At 40.3% G+C, this 17,722-nt stretch overlaps 1 protein-coding gene across 1 annotated transcript in view; it reads left to right on the top strand.

The window, feature by feature from the left end:
- RDX (radixin) overlaps window positions 1-14,617 on the top strand; it is a 94,817-nt gene extending 80,200 nt beyond the window's left edge. The window contains exons 10-14 of the mRNA XM_074957778.1: window positions 3,651-3,781; window positions 8,828-8,988; window positions 10,432-10,524; window positions 10,936-11,190; window positions 12,236-14,617. Coding sequence (XP_074813879.1) covers window positions 3,651-3,781; window positions 8,828-8,988; window positions 10,432-10,524; window positions 10,936-11,190; window positions 12,236-12,400 — 805 coding nt within the window. The 3' untranslated portion in view covers window positions 12,401-14,617. The remainder of the gene's footprint in view (window positions 1-3,650; window positions 3,782-8,827; window positions 8,989-10,431; window positions 10,525-10,935; window positions 11,191-12,235) is intronic.
- The last annotated feature ends 3,105 nt before the right edge of the window (window positions 14,618-17,722 follow it).

Below are 17,722 nucleotides of genomic sequence, written 5' to 3'. Positions count from 1 at the left end.
TGGATGCCCTCAGCAGACATTTCTCACAAGATCACGAATGGGAGATAGATCCCACTATACTCCACATATTTCAACGTTGTGGCATCCCACAGATAGACCTTTTTGCCAAGAAGTGGTCCCAGTCCTGCTCAAGAAGTGATCTGGGTCACGTCGTTGAAGTCCAGGCATTCTGTATGCATTTCCTCCAGTTCCACTGATATCCAAAGTGCTGTTCAAGATAAAGAAAGCCAAGGTTATTCTCATAGTTTCAACATGGCTGTGACAAACATGGTTTCCTTACCTCACTCAGCTTGCTGTTTCCAGACCATCCCCTATCTCCTCTCTTGGATGGTCAAATCATTCACCCCAACCTCCGAGTTCTCCAGCTGAAGGTATGGCTAATTAGATGGTTTGTGTGGTTAGAAACAACTCGTTCTGAGCCATGAAGAAAGTGTTGTTTCATAGCAGGAAACAATCTACTTATTACACATACACCAAAAAGTGGATGAGATTCAAACACTGGTGTGACCTAAAACATCTTTCATCTACATACTCTCCTTTATCATTTGAACTAGATTATGTTTTAAAGCTAAAAATTACAGGTTTATCTTTAAGCTCTGTAAAAGTGCATTTGGCAGCTGTTACTCATGAGGGCATTCTGTACCAAAAAATTTAAAATTCTGCACACACTATTTTAAAATTCTGCAAGTTTTATTTGTCAATAAATAAATACAGAGGCTCTAGCATGGCAGTGGGGAGCACAGGCCATTGGCTGCACGAAGGTGGGAGATCGTCTTGCAGCCCCCCAATCCCCCATGCCTGGAACACGGACTCAGCGGTGAGGCTGCACCCAACCCTGACACAGCACAAGGCCTGGGCCTGCCCCAGAAACACCCTGGGACCCTTCTCCTCTGTGCGAGGCGCACCAGGTGTGGGGCAGGCTGGCTCAACCAGGTAGGATACAAGTGTGGAGGGGCTCAGTGTGGGGGGATCCAGGTGTGAGGTGAGAGGATTCTGTGTGGGACAATCTGGGTGCAGGCAGCTCAGTGTGGGGGTCTAGGTATGGGTGGATCTGGATGCACAGAAGCTCATGCGGGGGGCAGTTCCAGGTGCAGGGGCAATGGGAGTCTGCAGGGGCTTCCAGGTGAATCTGGTTGGGGCTCAGCGGAGGGATGTGGGTGTCTCAGTGGCGGGGGCAGGGTGCTGGGGGAGCGGGGCTTAGTGGGGTGGCGACCTCGATAAAGCTATTTGGGGGTCAGTGGTATGGGGTCTGGATGTCCGGGCTCAGGCTATTGCAGAGGGTAGGGCATCAGAGTGGGGGTTTGAGTGCAGGGATCTCAGTGGGGGTGCAGGGATAGCTGTCCGGAAGCAGGGGGGCTCCAGATGCAAGGTTTGAAGTTCAGTGGGGTGGGGTTTGGGTATGGAGGGCTAGGGGGCTTCCGGATGTACCGGGTGAAGCTTGGCAGGGGTGTTTAGGTATGGGAGGTCCCGATGCACGGGGGTTGAGTGGCTGGGGGAGCAGCTCACTGTACAGCAACTGCTCCCCCCACAGCTGAGGAGCAATGAGGGCAGGAAGCAGGGGAGGATGCTGAGCTTCCTGCAGCTGGGGGGAGTCTCTGGGAGTGGGTCTGACACAACCCCAGCCACTCCTTGCAGGGGAAGAGGAAGTACCGTCCTCTCCTGCTTCCAGCCCAGCCAGGACTATCAGCTGATCCCGGCTCAGAGTAGGAGCCACTGGCTGGGATGTCCCCAGCCCCACAGTGATTTACCTCTCCACTGGCTGCTCCAGGTGCCTGAAATGATGTACCTGCACTGCTAGGGAGTAGTGCATGACTGCTCTTGCAGCTTCCCTTTGCTTCCCTGTCAGAAAGTCTTTTTTTTCTGTGGGGAAGCAAAGAAATCTGTGGGGAACATAAATTCTGCGCACACACAATGGTGCAGAATTCTCTGAGCAGTAAGCTGTAACAGCCTTCCAGGGTTTTTTTGGTCTTCGCTCATCCTCTAACAAGGAGGTTTATCAAGGGACTGGACAACCTCTTCCCTCAAGTCAGGTGCCCTACACCGGCATGGGACCTCAACTTGATACTCAAATGTCTTACAAGGCCTCACTATGGCCACCTGCTCCCTTCTATACCTGTCTCTGAAAACTGAATTTCTAGTAGCCATTTCTTCTAATCAAAGAGTGGGTGAGATAGGGGCTCTGATGCTATTTACACAGCCTTCTTTAAAAATAAGGTCACGCTGCAACCTCATCCCAAGTTTCTGCCAATGTTATCTTCAGACTTCCATATAAATCAACCCTATCCACCTTCCAGTTTTCTTCTCTAAGCCACACCAGGATAAAGGAGATGTGACAGTACGTACGCTCAATGTCAGGAGGACATTAATCTTTTACTTGGACAGAGCTAAGCCTTTAGGAAATCTCCCAGATTATTTCTCTCCATTGCAGACAGAAGTAGGGGATTTCTAATTTCCAAGCAAAGGCTTTGTAGATGGATATCTGTCTGCATTACCTACTGCTATCAATCTCATGATTTTCAATCTCCCTCTAGGGTATGAACTCATTTAACAAGAACATTCCCATTGCAGAAATATGTAGAGCCATGACATGGAGAACTATTCATACATTTGTTGAACACTATGTAATCACTCATGCCTCAGTTTCTGATGCCGTATTTGGCCCTTCTGTTCTGTCTTCAATCCTAGACTCAACTGTGAACCCCACCCCTTCGTAGAGGATACTGCTTGATAGTCCTCTAGAGTTGAGCACCCATAGGGACACTACCTGAAGAAAAAGAGAAGGCTACTCACCCTATGCTGTAACTGTGGTTCTTCGAGATGTATGTCCCTGTGGGTGCTCCATTACCCACTCTCCTCCCATCTGCTTCAGAGTTCTTTTCAGCGAGTTCTGTGGTAGAGAAGGAACTGAGGGTGGTTTGCATGTACAGCTCTATATAGCATCGGTGCATGGCATGAGGGTGCAGGGCACGAGGCTGTGGGGGATGCGTGCGTGGGCCAAACAGACACTGCTACCCTAAAATCTCCAATCTGAGGTGCATGGGCACAAGCACACCTAGGGTGGCACTCCCAGAGGGGCACACATCTCGAAGAACCACAGTTACTGCACAGGGTGAGTAAGCTTCTCTTTTCAACATGCAAACGTTGTCTTTGTGGAAAGCTCAATAATTTCTCAAAGCTATTCCTGTTGCTAAATATCTTTGTTCTCTTTTGCTTAATTCTTTAAAACTTGTCTCTCTAAGGGCCCTTGACAATACAAGTTCAACCCAGTTACAACGTGGCTTTTCTCTGACCTTTTAAAAATCACAGTTGTGATTTTCAGCAAAGATTAAACCGGAACTTTGGCCATAACAGCACTAAACCCTTGGACGTAACTTGGCCAAGCCTTGACCCAGGTTCTGTAGCTCTGTTGTGTTAAGAGTCTTTCTACATTCCAGATTGCAATAATGTTATAACTGAGTTATTGACACTTATCTGTAGGATAAACTGAATCTGAAACACTTAGTACTAAATTCTGCTCTTGCTTACACATCTTCGTGAACTGAGAATAAGTTCCTTGACTTCAATTGAGTTTAACTGGTGTAAATGAAAGCAGAATGTAGTCCTTTTGCACTCGTGCACAGCTGTGTAATATATTTCTTTTTTGTTTTTAGAGCACAATTAGAAAATGAGAAGAAAAAAAGGGAAATAGCGGAGAAGGAAAAGGAAAGAATAGAACGTGAAAAAGAAGAATTAATGGAGCGCTTAAGACAAATTGAAGAACAGACAATGAAGGCCCAAAAAGGTAAACTCTCATTCATCATGTAATCCCTTTTATTTCAATCCTTGCAGAAGTGTTGAATAGTTTTAGTTCCACAATTTAGGATTGTTTATAAAAATTACAAAACTTAATATGACTTTTTTACTAATGGACACTTTTTTGTATACAATTTTGATTTTAACATTCACTGACACTTGTAGTTCAAACACTGCAGCATTTTTTAGAAGTTGAATTATGTACTACTTTAATTGTGTACCACTGAATTGTTTAAAACAATGTATAATTTCGTTTAAAAAGACATATAATTCTCTGTGTTCTTAGCTGCAAATTTGTAGAAGCTTTGTGTCATGCACTTCAGAACCCTTTTAGTTCCTCTCAAGGACACCCCTTTGCAGATAGGTTTCGCTACCTTCACCCCATCTAGGTGCAACCATGCAGTCCTACCACTTTTAGTCTGGTTCTCTGGGCTGCAGTCCCCTGTTTACTAACCACATAAGCTCTTTTTCTCTGAGAGCCTATGACAGCAGCTGATTAAAGTGACTCAAAAACAGCCTAATGAAACAAAGCATTATTTATGCACCCAAAGGTACCTAACACGCAGAGCAAAGGGATAGAACAAAGTTCTGTACACAAGTTTCCCCTTACCTAAACACTAACCTTTCCTTGAAAACTTTAATAAGCTCTATTCTGCCCAGCTACTCCATCTCTAAGCTGGGAGAGGCAGCCTGCTTGCTGCAGTTTGTCTCTCTTTCTTAGTGTCTCTGTCACTGTCTTCTCTGGGCTGCAGCTGACAAGTTGCTCAGCCCCACAGTCTTTCCTAGGCCAGCATCTTTAAGGTTTTATCCTGACCTAGTCTCAAGTCTGAGAAGAATAAACCCTACCAGCCTGGATGAAGCCTTATCTCGCTGAATGAGCCATTTTTCAATATTTTGTTTTATTCTCATGGATAAGAGTGTGGCCCTTAGCCGTATTTTCTGCACATGATTCAAACCCTGTTCTGAAGACAGATTTATTAATTTTTTCATAGGCTTTTCTGTGATGCTCACTACTATTGTATGTGTGCGCTTCACAAACATTAATCTCCACAAGACCTGTTAAGGGGTGGTATTATCTCAATTTTACAGGTGGGGAACTGAGGCAGAGAGAAAGTTAAGGTCAAATGCATGTACTAAATTGGGGTGTCCAATTTCAGGTGCCTAGGACCTGATTTTTCAGAGTACTTACCATTACCTTTATATGCTGAAAGCACAGCACCTATTGATTTCCGTTTCAGCTCAGAGTACTCAGTACTTTTGCAAATCATACCCCTCACATCTCAGTTGGGGCACCCAGATAATGAGGAACACAATTACCACCACGTTTGACATGTTTAGTTTAAGTGACTTGTCCAGTACCACACTGGGACTCTGTGGCAGAAGCAAAGATAGAATCCAGTTTTCCAGGATAGCATTCAACTATCTTAACTGTGACACCATCTTTTCTCTTCCTGCAATCCCCTGCCTGAGTCATTACATACCCTTCAAATTCTGCACCATCTGAGGCCTAGACAACAGTCTCCTTCATTACACTACCCTGATTTACTCATCCATCCTCTGCACTGAATGAGACAAGGTCCTGTGATCTTATAATTAGACTGTATCATAGTGCATTGCATACCAGGGATCTGAATTACAGTTACACAGACAACCTTAATTCTGGCTGTCTTCATTTTTGAGTGCTCAAATTTAAACCTTAATGTTCCTTTAATGTAGGATTTTGTGTGTAATTACACCTAGGTTTTTAAAAAAGCAAATTGAAAAAACAAATGCATCATGTACACCCAGCTGGTTGATCTGCAGGGTTAGAACCTTTAGAACCACCACACAGAGCTCAGCCACTTGAGCTAAAGCGGTAACTGATAGTAGTAGGCTATCATCCTCTACATAACCAGTGTTCAAGATGGATGAGATGCTGCCAGTGGGTTTCATAGGTATTGCTGACAGCAGAGGAATGGTGAGATTCAGAAATCTTGGGTTTCATTGTAGGTTCTGGAGGAGACTGTGCTCCAGTGTCACAGATTCTTCTGCCCCAGTTCCCTCAAAGCCTGCCTCTTCCACCTTGTCCCTTACAACCTGTCCTTGTCCCAATACTGTCTATTCCCCACCCCTCTTCCTTATCCCAGTCTCTTTGCCCAGTCAGTTCTAGTCTACCCCACTAGGCTCGCCACTCCCAGTCTCTCTTAGTCTGATCTATGTGTAATCTTCCCCTCTTTCCTGCTTCCAGTCATCCCTCCTTGGTTTATTTCTCCCTGTGCTAGTCCCCAGTCTCGCTGTCTGAGTTTTCTCAACAATCTCAGCCTCCTCGTCCTCAGCTCCGTGTCTCTTTGCCCACCTAGTCCCAGTTCTCCCCCTGTATTCTGTCTCCTTGGCAGATCTGGCCCCTAGTGTCCTCTGCACCCCCTTCCTCCTCGCCCCCAGTTCCAACCCTTTTGCCCAACTAGTCCCAGCTCCCCCACTCTGGCTGCCAGTCTTTTAGCCTAGCCAGTCCGAGTCTCTCCCCACCCAATCTCCAAAGTCCCAGTCTCATTTTCTCTCTTCTTTCCCTATACTAGGTCTGATTCTTGTCCTTTCTGGATTCAGTTTGCACAGCCTCCTTCATCATGGTGCCTGAGCCCAGCTAAGGGAGCACTGAGAGTTCAGGGAATACAATCTCCCTGCTTTCAGTTCCAAACTGGCCCGAAGCAGCCACAAGCAGCAGTTGCAGGGAGAGTCCTGCTTTGCCCTTGCATCCCTAGACTGGAACATGAACAGTGTGGTTGGAATCTTTGGAGAATTTAGTTGTGAAGCTGTAATAATTGTCTACTGAGCATGTGCAAACTGCAGTTTTTCAAAGACTGAAACGTTGGCCAAATTTGGGTGAAACTTCACCAGGATGGCAAAAAACACGTCCCTGACAAAACAGCTAGCCCCCTGGCAAACTTCAAATCCCCTCTCCAAATCATGGGGACTCTAGAATGTCTCTTATAGAAGTTCACTGCAATTTTTTAATATGGCCGCTAACATCGTTCTCAGAAATGGCTGAACCATTTTGGCTCTAACTCTCCAAAGACTTCAGCCTTAAGGCAGATACTAGGCGTGGAAAATTTTGCTAGAACAGTTAAAATTTGTCAGTTGCATATAACTTTGACAACAGGATCTTATAATGGGAAGCATCAGGCACCTTAATAATAGGCAGTGCTGCTATCCCCACCTTCTAATTTTGTGATAATTTACTGAATGATCTTACCACAAGGAGTGTACACAAGAGTGTGTATTAGGGCATAAGAACATTAAGTTTTAGAGGTGAGTTATGTGACTGAAAGGGACTGTTGAAACACTGTAAAATTAAAATATAATTTTAATTGGAATTAAATAGTATAAAAGCACTTAGCTTTGTACTATAGTAGATTTTTAAAAATTATATAATCTGCTAGAAATAAGTTTTTACCCTGGAACCATTGCGCCAAACTGTGTCTTGCTTCTATTCTAATATTATTCCCAGTGGCTATTGTTCCCAGTTTTCTTTTAAAGAATTGATTCTTCATAATCCTTAAATTATTTGGAACTAAAAATTTCATTCAGGTAGGCCAAATAATAAAAATAGTAATAAATATTTATCTATAGAAATCTACCATAAAGGAAAGAAAATAGAAAGGAGAAACTGATTAAGAAGTTAGCAAAAAAAAAGTGAAAGAGAAACTATACAAATAAAAGAAGTATGTCCTCACTTCAAACTTCCCTACTGCCAGCAAGTCATTACAAGTTCCAACAAACTTCTGAAACAATACATTCAGTTTTTATTTTTGAAATTTTTAATATGAAATAAAATGTTCACATATTACTAAGTTCTGCATGTTTCTTTCATTTTGTTTTAAGTAATCACATATATACAGTGATTTCTGCCACATATATATATGCATGCTATATATCAATCTTTTATAGCTGGAACTGTACTTTTTGTCCATTTTCACAAAGGAAGCCTCTTTGTGTTTGATAGAACACATTTTTAAATATCTTATTTTTGAAATTGGTGAAAATACGTAACTATTTTGGAGTTTCTTAGTAACTTGCTGCTCCATATTCTTAAGTTATGTAAATCCCTAGTCCTCTTATTGCTTGTCTGCCAAATCACAAAAGACATTACCGCTAGCTCCACCGCACTTCCAATAATTGTCAGTTTTGCACCTTGCCAACTAAGACAAGAAGGTGTCCAATAAATGTTATGGAATTTTAAAATGTGTAACTTTAAGTTTTGCTTCTGGTCATTTTTCTCAAAATCTAAGAATCTGTTCTATTGTCTAATATTAAAGTGGGCATTGAGATCTCTATCAATTTAATAATAAATTTAGAAAACTTTGTGGCATAAATTCTGTTAAAACACTGTTTTCCAGGGACTAGCTCTCTGAACCTTACTGCTCTTATCTTCTAGTAGTAGAGATGCTTACTTAAAATGGCCAGCAGATTCCTCTGTTGTGGATAAGGAATGGTTGCTACCCATTTGAGTGGGATATAATGGCTTTTCGCTTATCTTTTGTATTAAAATGGTTATGTGAAATGCCATGGCAAAATATTTAACATATACGCCTTTCCTTTCCAAAGAGATGAAAGTATCTTTAAGCCTTATTTTATTAATAAGGAGATAAAGAATTTTCAGAGGTGCTGAGCCACCCCACCTCTTATTCTCTGCAAATTGTGTTGTAAACTGCCAGGGCTTCTGAAAATCAAGTCCTATGTGATGAACAGTTAAAGATAATGGCCAAGATTTAAAAACAACAGGAGCCTAACTTTACGCACCTTAAAAATGTGTCCTGAATGTCAAAAGTGCTGAATGCTCAGCAACTCCCATTGGCTTTAATCAGACCACTTATTTAGGTGCTTAAATATGGACTTTAGGAGCCGAACCTTAGTCACCCTAAAATCTTGGCCAACTTTTTAAATAACTTACAGTTTGGGTAATTTATTGACTTAATAGAGAATATAAAATTTGATACATTTATATTTATCAGTACAAAAACCAACGAACAGTGTATTTTGTGAACCTTCCTTTGGACAGACCTGGAAGAACAGACAAGAAAAGCTCTAGAACTGGATCAAGAACGAAAGCGAGCAAAAGAAGAAGCAGAGCGCCTGGAAAAAGACCGTCGAGCTGCAGAAGAGGCTAAAGCTGCTCTAGCCAAACAGGCTGCTGATCAGATGAAGAATCAGGAGCAGCTAGTAAGTAGTTGAAATCAAGTTACAGTTATTTCAATAAGTTGAAAATACAGCCTTTTGGGGTTTGACATTAATTACCTTTTTGTTGAAAGAAACAGATACTCTTCCTTGATGGAACATAGGTACCTGTAAGTTACGTTGACCATTAGATTCCAGCTTTGATAAGCAGATTGATACCTTTTACATAAGTGGCAATCACAATAGTTTGACCTGTTCATTATTAATAATAAATTTAAAATGCCAACAAGTACATAGAATTTATAGTGAAATATCTTACTCATAGCATGTAGTGACATCCTTTGTAGGTTTTCCCACAGTCACCTCCAGGAGCCATTGCAGTCCTTTAGTGTCTGGTAACATGCTGTGCTCGATTGCTCATTATGGGACCATATTACACTAATATACTTGTATTATTTAAAGAAATTGTACATTAAAATTTCAGGGTGAGTTTTCAGGAAAATTCAGTGTTGCCTAATTCTGCTTCCAATGAAATCAATCATAAAATTCCTGCTGACTTCTTTTGGGAGGAGAGTTGGCCAGTGCTGAGCGCTTTTGAAAATCCCACCCAGAATGTAGAAGTATTTTTTCATAATAACTAAAATTACCTGTATGGGTGGCATACATCAGCATACTCTGCTATCATAGAGATCACTGTTGAGAAGTTGCCAGAATATGGCTATCTCCCACTGTATTGCTACCCACAGCAGAAAATAAGATTTGGCGGCGGACACAGGAAAGCCATAGTATGCTTCCCTCACAGATACGTCCTATATAGCCACTCTGAAACAAACCGCCGCCTAATATTTCAGGTTCATCTGGTTGAGAACCAGAATGGCTTCCCTTAGTTTCTTTCACTGTAAGATAGCCAGTCATTTTCATCCCATTGAGAGGCTGATCTTTCTGTTAAATGGGAAAAAATTAAGCTTAAGAAAATGTTATGTTTGACTACAACTATGTAAGTTTTTTCCCTTTTCCATCACTGAGGGTAGAAAGTAAGAAAATATAGTAGGTTGATTCCAGGCCCTGGCCTGTACACACTATATTATAAAGGCACCATAGTTATCCAGGGAGAATTTCCTCCAGTGTAGGAGCAGCCCTACCCTGACCCCCTATCTGTAACAGATAGGCCTGAGAGTGAGAAGGAGAGTTACCATAGCACTGAGGGCTGGTCTTCACTATTGGGAGATTTAGATTTGATTTAGTTGGGGTTGGTCCTGCTTTGAGCAGGGGATTGGACTAGATGACTCCTGAGGTCCCTTCCAACCCTAATCTTCTATGATTCTATGAGATCAGCGCTGCTGCAATCGATGCAGCAGGGGTCAATTTAGTTGGTCTAGTGAAGACCTGCTAAATCAACAGCAGAGCGCTCTCCGGTCAACCCCGGTACTCCAACTCCCTGAGAGTAGCAAATTAATCTTTCTGCTTGTTTAATTCTCTTGTTTTTAGGCAGCAGAACTTGCTGAATTCACTGCCAAGATTGCACTTCTAGAGGAGGCCAAGAAGAAGAAGGAAGAGGAAGCCTCAGAATGGCAGCACAAAGTAATAAACTCTCATTGTGTATTAAGTTGGGATTTTCAAAGAAGGGAGTTAGGTGCACAATTCCCATTGAAATTTAGTGAGGTTGGGTACATGTCTGCCTTTGGCTCCTTTGAAAATCTCACCCCAAAAGAGCTAGTCCTCCAACTTCTTCAAACCATACAAAATATCTATTTAATTTCAGAATACTGAGCGATAAATCAATGTGGAGAAAAATACTCTCATCAGAACTCCTTTCCACTCTGGCTTATATCCTCACAGGTTTCAGTCTATAAATGACTCTGCTAGTGTACAGAAGGAGTGGTTACCATATATGTAGACATTTAAACTATTTTCTTTTTAATTCTTGGATTATTTTTAGATCACTTTGAAGGTGAAACTATATAAATGCTAAGTACTAGTATTATTATTTAGGCTTTTGCAGCCCAAGAGGATTTGGAAAAGACCAAAGAAGAACTGAAGACTGTAATGTCTGCTCCTCCACCACCACCACCACCACCTCCTCCACCACCAGTTATTCCTCCAACAGAGAATGAGCATGATGAACATGATGAGAACAATGCTGAAGCTAGTGCAGAACTGTCTTCTGATGGTGTCATGAACCACAGAAGTGAGGAAGAACGGGTAACAGAGACACAGAAAAATGAACGTGTTAAGAAACAGCTCCAGGTAATGAAGGTTGTGGTTGCATTAATGGTATAATTAAGCCTTCCTTAATTGCTGAAAATCTTGTGTATTTAAGCAGCACATTTAAGTGAAACTGTAATGTGTAGTTTCCTTCGCATATTTTATCACTTACTAGATTTGTAACTAAACTGCACAAAACTGAGTAAATAAGACTTGGAGTAGAATAACATACTCTGTGTATAGTTTAAAAAGTGTACATATAAATGTGATGCTGCACTACCACAAATATTTACAATCAAATATTAAAAATGTAAATTCCCCTGTAGTACACTATAATCTTTAAAACTTAATCCTTTAATTTCTGAACCAAAAATTGTTGTACCATACTAACTGGTGTTTTGTTCAGTGAGTATTATTTGCGTTTCTCAGCAGCAACTCACAGTATCTAGAAATGTAAAAAGCAAAGTAAAAACATAAACCTGTTAGGAGAGAATTTTATCTCCATTCAAACAGTTAGACTCTAGAAGATAATGTTTCATTTTTTTCTGTCCTTTTTTAAAAAAGTAATCTGTCATTGGACAATTTACTAATACAACATAAAGGTACCGTTTTTCTATAAAGATACTAAAACAAACGTGAGCTCCTATTTTTTCTCAGTATCAGTATTTTACCAACAAACAATATTTTCTGAAATGTGTAAATATCCTCCTGCTTTGATGGTCATGGTACTCAAGCAGAGAAGTAAATAGCTGCTACCTTTCAGTTAAGTAGAAACTAGAGTAAAGTCAAGCCCTAGCTTCTCCTACCAGACTATGTTCCTTGCTCTTATTAGAATTTTCCTCCTGGATATTAGAATGTGAAGACCCTTTGCCTCCAGGTTTGTTAACCTCTCAGTCTGCATGATGTATCTAACAGCTTCAGCACAGTCAGGTATTTTCACTTCTTTCTTGAGCATAGCAGGAAGCATTCCTATAGCTGGCATTTAGCAAATCCCTGTCCAAGACTGTAGATCATATGTTGTCAGGAAATCCTAAGTCTTGGTGCCGAGGAGTGAAAATGCTGAAACTCAAATATTTTATTCCCACAGACACTAAGTTCTGAGTTGGCCCAAGCCAGAGATGAAACCAAGAAAACACAAAATGATGTCCTCCATGCTGAGAATGTTAAAGCAGGTCGTGACAAGTACAAGACTCTTCGACAAATCCGACAAGGGAATACAAAGCAGCGTATTGATGAGTTTGAGGCAATGTGAGAGCTGTTGTTTTGCATATATGTTCTTCGTAAAGCTGAACCACCAACAGAGAAAAAAGCAGGCCTTTGCAGATTTGAAGATTGTACCCCACTTTGCCAAAGCACTTATACCAGTTTGACTGTGGTGGTAAAAGACAAATTTAGGGGAACCCATTCAACAATAAGGCAGTCTGTCATCTTTGGCTTTTTTGGGGAGGGAGAGAGGAATGGGGGCAGAAGGTTTCCATTGTCTTACATTTTATTTTCCATTTTCATAGTTTGTGCTGCTTGTTCTCTTGAAGACTGGCACTTACTATTATCATGACTGTCAAGTGTGTATGTATTACCAAAACACAAAGTCAGAAAGGAGATTAGATCAGAACCTAAAACTGATAGATACTATTTCAGTGTGATGCAGTTTGAAATTACATTTTCCCATGTAGCCACATCTCCTTAGGAGTTTGATATTGCTGACTTTATCATTTTTTCACAGAGCTGAATTCTCTGGGTGTTTCATGTCCTGTCATCATTGATGGTTTTCTTTGCCTACCTGTTCACAAAGGTCTAGATGGCAGGTAGTAGGTTCCAGCAGAGATTTTAAAATGGAACACTACCTGTAGGCAGCAGTTGTCTGCGATTGGCCTAAATAAGTATTACTTTTTCACTTTAGATGTGTAGAAATGTTCTAATAAAGCAAAGAAAAGAAGAACAAAATACAAGAATCTTGTATCCTGTTTTTTTATTATTATTTTAATTGCAATCAGAAAAACCTGGACCTTTCTGGCAAGGGAGCATATGAAAACATCAGTCCCAAGGAGGGGACAGTATCCTACCTCACTACTATATACATGATGACTGGTCCTTCAAACACCATGTAAACTTGAGTGTGCAAATTGACTTTCATCTTATGATACTATAGAAAGATAGGAATCTTTACTTTTAAGATTTTGTTTTACTTCAAGAAGCATTTATAGTGCTCAATACTGTTTAACTGCCTTTTTGTTGAGTTAAATTATAAAATGATATGATATACATTAAAACTGTAACCTGTCACTGGTATACTATCTTACGGGAGGGGTGTGGAATGTGTTTGTGTTTATGGGTTTCTCTGTACCAAATGAAAATACCCATAATTGGGGGAAAAAAAGAGGCTTGTAGCTTCATTTCTCAATGATGCCAGTGTGTAATTGTTATTGTATCTGATGTCTGATCATTGTTGCTCAGTTGTCTCAAACTCTGGAAAAGGAGATTTAAACAAGAGAATTTTCTTAATTTTAGAGGGTCAAATAGTTCATAGAAAGTGAGTCTTTCCTTTAAGAAATTTATAAATTAAGAAATTATTTTACAACTAACATGGACTGCAATTATTCTTCACTTTATAGTACCCTGGTTAGTGTCTAGCTGGAAAAAGCCCTGCTTTCTCTGAGGATGGTTCAGCAATCTTCCATTTGGTATTATGCACTCATAAATTTACACTTATCTATTAAAATATGCCATTTTATTAAACATTTTTTCAGAGACAATAGGTTCAAGTTATTTATGAACAATTCAACTGAGCTTTTTTTGATTTTGCTGAGTTAGACACACTGTGGGATGATATCATGGAAAAGGGTATAAAGTTGATTTAATATATTTTGGGTTGTGGGGCTAAAAATAGCTGGTTAACCTTGAAAAGACTGGTGTGCAAATGTTGTGCCCATACTTCAAAACACGGGTTGGTGGAAGTCTAGTGTTTCTACTTGCAGTGCATTGAAAAAACAGTTCGTGTATCTCAGGCTTCGTGCATGAGCATTTGAATTTCCAAAGTGTTAGAACCATTTGCCATAGCAGGTGAAATACTGTGCTATCAGTGGATTTTTATGGTTTTTCCTGAAATGTGTGCACTAACATTACTACATCAGTTTATCAATGTTGAAAAATACCAGTTAAATTTGTTGTTCATAAATCTACAATGTATAGATTAGAATTAAAATGGATCTAATCCATTTATAAAGCTGTGTGAATTTTTCTAAATAACCAGGAACAACTATTTGAAATGTAGATTTTCACAATGATCCAGAGTGGTTATTACCAATAGTTGGGAACACTTATTGATACAGAGCTATTATGAATGCATTTAATGAGTACTTGGTGAAGTAAATTTCAACATGTTTTCCCCTTAGCATCATGTTTTGTGTTGTACAATTAAGCTACAATTACATCTACTATTTTGGATAACATGAATTGGTTAACAATAAAGAGATATAGTTAATTTCTTTGAGGTCCACTGTTGTTATTTAATGTACTTTACCCTGGCAAATCTGTTAAACTCATTGCAATAGCTTTTTTCATAGCAGTGAATAACTTCTGGATCATCATCAGTCTTAAAATTTCACATTGTGGTCAAAGTAAAATAAAAATGGTTTTAAATTAAATCCCCAAAGAATAATAGTCTGCTTCAGAAATTACGGCCTACAACTGGGAGGAAAAACTGGTGATTGCTGATTCAAGAGGATATGAATCATCAGAGTAAATTGGCTCTTTTGAGACAAGAAGATCAAATTTGGCCACATAAGAGCTGCAGGGTAATGTAAGAACTTTCAATCACTGCCTGAACTGTACTTAGCCTCAGGCAAAGTAAAGTTTAGTTTAATTGGTCACTGGCTTGTCTTTAACATTTTTATTATTTTTAATGTTATTTATTAACATGGCATATATTATCTGGATAGTTCTTTCAAATACAGAGATGCTTAAAGATGCTTTTTATTTATAAGCCAGCTTGCCTTTTCTACCATCCTCTTCACTAATGTGGAGCACATGCACTGCTTCTGGCTTCTTCCACAAAAACGGCTAGACAAAGTAATCTGCTAAAGAATTTGCACATGAATCGGGCTTCCTCTCAGTTGACATACAGTTCAGACTCTCATTTCTCTTTGGCCTTGCATGGGTTCGAACACAGAGCACTCCATTCTGTTAGATATGTCAGAGTTGTTAAAATAAATGAAAGGACATATAATACACAATATATGCTTTTGTTTTTCTACCATACATGTAGATTGATTTTGTCCTTTCCCCTAACTAGAGCCCTTTCTGATGAAATGTTGGATTCCAAATGCCCCATTGTTAGAGTGCTCCCGCATAGGTATGCCAACCTCAGAGAATATTTTGGTTGCATTGGGAGGCAAATGCTTTGAAGGTATTTTTCTTTCATGGGGAGGAGAGAAAAGGAGGCTAGAAACATTCCCATACTCCCTGTTCACTATATGCGCCGACTTTCTAATGTGCCGGGGGATGCTCTCCTCCAGGTCCGCCCCGGTCCCCCCAAGGCCCCGCCCCTCCTCTGCCCTGCCTCTTCCCACTGCTGCTCTGCTCCCTCCCCCAGAGTGCCTTGCCCTCGCTCCTCCCCTCTCCCCCCCAGTGCCTCCTGAATGCCGCGGAACAGCTGATCCGCGGTGGGTGGGAGGCGCTGATCAGCAGGGCTGGCAGAAGGCACTGTGGGGAGGGGGAGGTGCTGAGAGGATGGCTGCTGGTGGGTGCTCTCTACCAATCTTTTTTTTTTTTTTTTCCCTGTGGTGCTCCAGCCCCTGGAACACCAACAGTGTCTGCACCTGTGCAGTGCACCGAGTTAATTTACTTAATAGCGACTTAATAGATTCCCAGTTGGGTGGAGAGGGAAATTCAGCTTATTCAGAAGTGTTCTCCCCTTCATAGTTATATTTCCAAAACATAAATTTTCTTTTGTTGACAGGTTCTCCAGGTACACATTCATGCATTTTTGTTCATTTTATCCAAAATGGAATTACGGTGGAAATCCAAGACCATATCATTCTATAGCTCATGTCTCTGCATATTTAGACCCCAGTTCGGAAAAGTACTTAAGCATTGTGCTGAAGTAAGTTCCCGTTTCAGGAAAGTGCTTAGGTGCTTTCCTGAATAGGGATAGTACCCTGAAACAGCAGCTTAAAAGCTGGTTTCTCCTCATTCTCAAAGTATGGTCTCCAGAGTCATTTAAAATAATTTGCTCAAACCCATGAAAGAAAGAAAACTGTTTCCTGATTCTGAGTGTCTTGTTTCAAAGTAATTGAAAGCTTCTAAGGAGGAGAAACTCTATTTTCTAAAAATCATATTTAAAGTATTGGACTTAAAATCAACAAAATCATCAGCAAAACCTGTTTTCTAAAGGAAAAACACGAGGAACATTTTTCCACATCTATTCAAATTTGGAGAAGCTAAATTCCTGGTCTCTTCTGAATGCTAAAGCAGTTTTGTTCATATTTCATTTATGGAGACTTCACCAAAAAACATAACTGAGCCTTAGCCCCTAAAGCTGTTTCTAGCCTTCATAAAGAAGTAATCTATCCTTGGGACAGTATCTCTTTAAAATGTGATAGAAAAATTAAAACTTCGTTACAAGAGGCCTGATCAAAGGCTCCTTGAAGTAAATGGAAATAGCCCAATCCATATAGTTGAATATCTTTACAAACATCTTTTAGAAACATGGGACTTTTCATGATGAATGAGACCTATAGTCTAAGTGCTTTTGTGGCATCTCTAATCATGGTATCTAAGGCGAGTATCTTATATTCAACAGTAATCAATGACTGATGCCTCAGGGAAGTAAAACCCCCATAATGCATATAATCTATAGGGAAGGGGAGAGAAATATTTCTTCCTGACACCAGTTGTGGATCAGCTTATAACATGAATCATGATTAATACTGAATAATAAAACACTGATTTACAGTTCATAGTTTAATTTCCACTGTTAATTTGACTTTCCAGAGGAACCAACAAAACAATTTGCCCAGTTTTATTTTTCCAATGATATATTTAGGCTGGACTTCTTTGAGAGGAATTGTGGCTCAGCTGACTTTGTTTCAGCTGAAGAAATTTGTCAGATAATTGGTGATCTCTATTGACTGATTTGCCTCTTGATCTGGCTATGTTTAAGGAATACATCATAGGTGGATAGGGTGACCAGATAGCAAATGTGAAAAATCGGGACAGGGGGTGGGAGATAATAGGAGCCTATATAAGAAGACGACCCAAAAATCGGGACTGTCCCTATAAAATCGGGACATCTGGTCACCCTATAGGTGGAGTAATTCAAAAGAACTGTGTTTAGGACTTCTTTTCAGCTTCTTCACTCCCCTTTCTTTTTTAGTATTAAAGCCCAAGCCCAGGTGTTAGGTAGGTAGTAGTGAAGAAAGAAATGTGTAGTTCATTGGTATTGAGAGTCCGATCCAATAATTAGGCTTATTTGTTTATGTAGCACCTACAATGTGCTAGGCACTTTCCAGATAGGAAGATATAGTTTATACTCAAGTTGCTCACATTCTACAGACAGACAGACAGAAATTAGGAA

Source organism: Natator depressus, chromosome 1 (assembly GCF_965152275.1).
Source record: "Natator depressus isolate rNatDep1 chromosome 1, rNatDep2.hap1, whole genome shotgun sequence".
Lineage (NCBI taxonomy): Eukaryota > Metazoa > Chordata > Testudines > Cheloniidae > Natator > Natator depressus.
This window is presented reverse-complemented; position numbering and strand designations above follow the sequence as displayed.